This window comes from Aplysia californica, unplaced genomic scaffold, assembly GCF_000002075.1.
Source record: "Aplysia californica isolate F4 #8 unplaced genomic scaffold, AplCal3.0 scaffold00484, whole genome shotgun sequence".
NCBI lineage: Eukaryota > Metazoa > Mollusca > Gastropoda > Aplysiida > Aplysiidae > Aplysia > Aplysia californica.
Window position 1 is genome coordinate 505,427 of NW_004797754.1, and position 2,950 is coordinate 508,376.

The 2,950-nt window shown below is 48.3% G+C and overlaps 1 protein-coding gene across 1 annotated transcript; it reads right to left on the reverse strand.

Moving 5' to 3' along the window:
- Positions 1 to 1,464: 1,464 nt before the first annotated feature.
- Positions 1,465 to 2,253, reverse strand: LOC106012749. Its single transcript, XM_013086590.1, has 2 exons — positions 2,163 to 2,253; positions 1,465 to 1,790 (listed from the first exon to the last, which is right to left on the reverse strand). The coding sequence occupies exons 1-2, from the start codon at positions 2,251 to 2,253 to the stop codon at positions 1,465 to 1,467; spliced, it is 417 nt and encodes a 138-aa protein (XP_012942044.1).
- Positions 2,254 to 2,950: the final 697 nt, after the last annotated feature.

Genomic DNA, 2,950 nt, shown 5'->3' on the forward strand with positions numbered 1-2,950 from the left:
GATCGAATGGTAGCCTCTGTTGCTGCTTTCCTGACGGGGGCTAGCCTACTGTAGGGATGGGAGGAGGTGGGTGGGAACGAGATGCAGGCTGTGTGAAACTGGATGAACTCTGGATGGGTAGGTCTAGATCGAGACCTTCATTTTTTTCAATTTCCGTTTCTTCCCCTGATCAGAAAATTCAAGCTCCCGCCTTTTACTTTACGTAGATCTAATCCTAGATGTGAGAAGTTATGTTCCCACTCGAGAAGTGTTCCGGGAAAAAACATATTTAAAAATGCAGAAATGACGGTCAGACCACAGCCCAAACACGCGCACACTGATGATGTTATTTGAGATTCTCGTCATCAGGAGGGAACAACTGTTTTAATTACTGGTATTGGTACATCGCGTAATATAATAACTTTTCTCCTTTCTTTTCTTTAGCCTTAGTCACGTTCAACGAGAGGTCGGATCCAACGAGGACAACAAGCCGGTCCCGGCAACCTCGTTGAATGCGACACCCACTGTATCTAGTTCAGTTTCGGCTACGAAGTTCTGGGCATGCTTTCTACAGTTCGACTTGCCTGTCGGCGTGGGCATTGATTTTGTTGCAGAGGCTCTGCGTTGGTTCGGAGCAGGCAGATGTATGGACTTCTCAAGTGAGATGGCAGTCAAGGCATCAGCTCTATGCCTTAGTGGTAAAATGTCTGCTTCAATAAGGAGGCTGTCCACATGAGTATCCTTTGAGCAGCCCGTGGTGATTCTTGCTGCTTCATTCTGCTTTCTTTCCAGTTTCTGCAGGTTGGAGGGTTTGACAAGAAGCATGTAGGCAGGGGCACAATAGTCGATAGTTGACCGACAAGTAGCATAATATATTGGCTTTATGCATTCCCTTGAGGCACCCCAGGTGGTGCCTGTAAGGGCTTTCAATGTTCAAAGTCTGCTTGACAGTTTTTGCCAGTTTTAGCTCAAGGTTTTGGATGTGGGCGTTGAAGGATAGAGTACGGTCAAGTGTGACCCCTAGTAAGGTGGGGTTGGAGTTGAAGGTGATGGGGGAGCCTTTGAGAGAGAGTGCTGGTTTTCGCTTAGCCTCGTGAGTGCTGGTGGTGAAGAGGGTGCACTCTGTTTTCTCCGTACTGATCTCCATCTTGTTTTGCTTTGCCCACTGCTCAAGGGGGTTTATGGCAGCTTGGACACTGTTTTCAGCCTGATTTATGTCTTCGTTGGTGGCGTAATAGTCATCAGCATAGAGTCCCGTCTTCATGGCTTCGGGAAGACCTGCTTCAATATCATCGATGAAGACAAGGAACAGTGTGGGGGACGTGACGCTACCCTGGGGGACTCCCTGCTCGAAACGACGCAGCCTGCTTGTTGCGTTGCCGTGCTCGACGCAGGCGAATCTGTCCCCGAAGAACGAGCCTATCCACTGGTGATGCGGCTGGGAGTAGATTTCTCTATCATATTCTTCTTCATTGACCTCGTGCATCATACCTTGTCGAAGGCACGCGAGAAGTCCACGAGGGGTAGCAAAGTTTGTTGCATTTTGGGGCGTGCCTGGAACCCATCTGAAATGTGTTGCGTTAGGCACAGGACTTGGTCTTCGGTAGACCTTAATTTGCGAAAACCCGATTGATTGTTGCTCAGCAAGGTGTTGCTCTCCAGAAAGTACATCAGGCGGGCCTTGACGAGGGTCTCCACAAGCTTAGCAAGGTACATGTAGCTGGTGAGACTGATGGGGCGGTAGGATCCAATCTTATATGCAGGCTTGTTTGTTCTTCTTGGGTATCGGTAAGATTTTAACACGTCGCCAGCTGTTTGGGACAATGGCCATTTCCCATGAAAGGTTGAAAAGACGGAGCAGGGCAGAGGTTGCGATGGGTCCGATGTGCTTAATCATCTCATTGGTTACGCCATTAAGCCCGGGAGACTTGCCGTTCTTCAGCTTTCCTATACATACTGTTAGTTCAGCCATAGTGATGAGAGAATATAGCTTGTGTTCTGGTCAATAGGAAGGAGTTTAAGCTTTTCATTAAGCTGGTAGTGCCGGCGTTTGTCCGCCTTGTCGAGTTTTAGGCGGCTGACTGAGGCGTATTCACGGCAAAATGCTTCAGCCTTGCTTCTATCTCTTTTTAGGGTTTTATTGTTTACTGTGAGTGTGCTGCCGGTGGAGGGGGTTTTCTTGCCTGAGATGGCATTTATGACCCGGAAGACTTGTTCAGGGTCAGTCGAGAGGGACATCTCTGATGTTAAGTCGCGCCAGCAGTCGCACTTCATCTCGTTGGGGCGGGATGTGGTTCTTTTTTTAGACGCCTCCTGGTAGTTTTCAAAGTTGGTCTTGTAACTCCTCTATTCATCGGCATATTGACAGTAGAACGCGGCTATAGCGGGACATTTGGTGCCAGAAGAAAAATCCCGCTGTTGGCAAGTTGAGGCAAAAGAATGCAAAAGGGAAATTACCGGGGGAAAATCCACATGATTACCTCCCTTCCATATCAATAATATTTGCGCTTTACTTCTGAATAGTCTTCCTTTTCTTGTCAAATTCGTTGATCATCTCAGCCTTTTAATTCGAGTGAAAAGCATTTCCTCGATCTTTTCCTCGGTCTCGTTGCTTGTGCTATCTATCGTACCGGTAGGCCTACTGTAGAACTGGTGAAGGGGATGCTGCCTATGCCTATGAGCATCTCATCAACGGTCGCAATTCCATGAATCAGGAATCACACGCTTTCCTTTTCTTTTACTTTTTAGCCTAGCCTAGACCTAGTACTATGGCCTATACACTCTCATACTGAACGTCTAAGCTACAGCACATTACTTTTGGAGTGGCACGCGTAACGCGTCTCTCCTCTCTCTCTCTCTCTCTCTCTCTCTCTCTCTCTCTCTCTCTGCCGCCTGCTCCACCTCGCTCATCACTGGACAGGCCAATCATAACGCGCACCGCTGACTGCCTGTTTGGAACCCGCCTACAGCC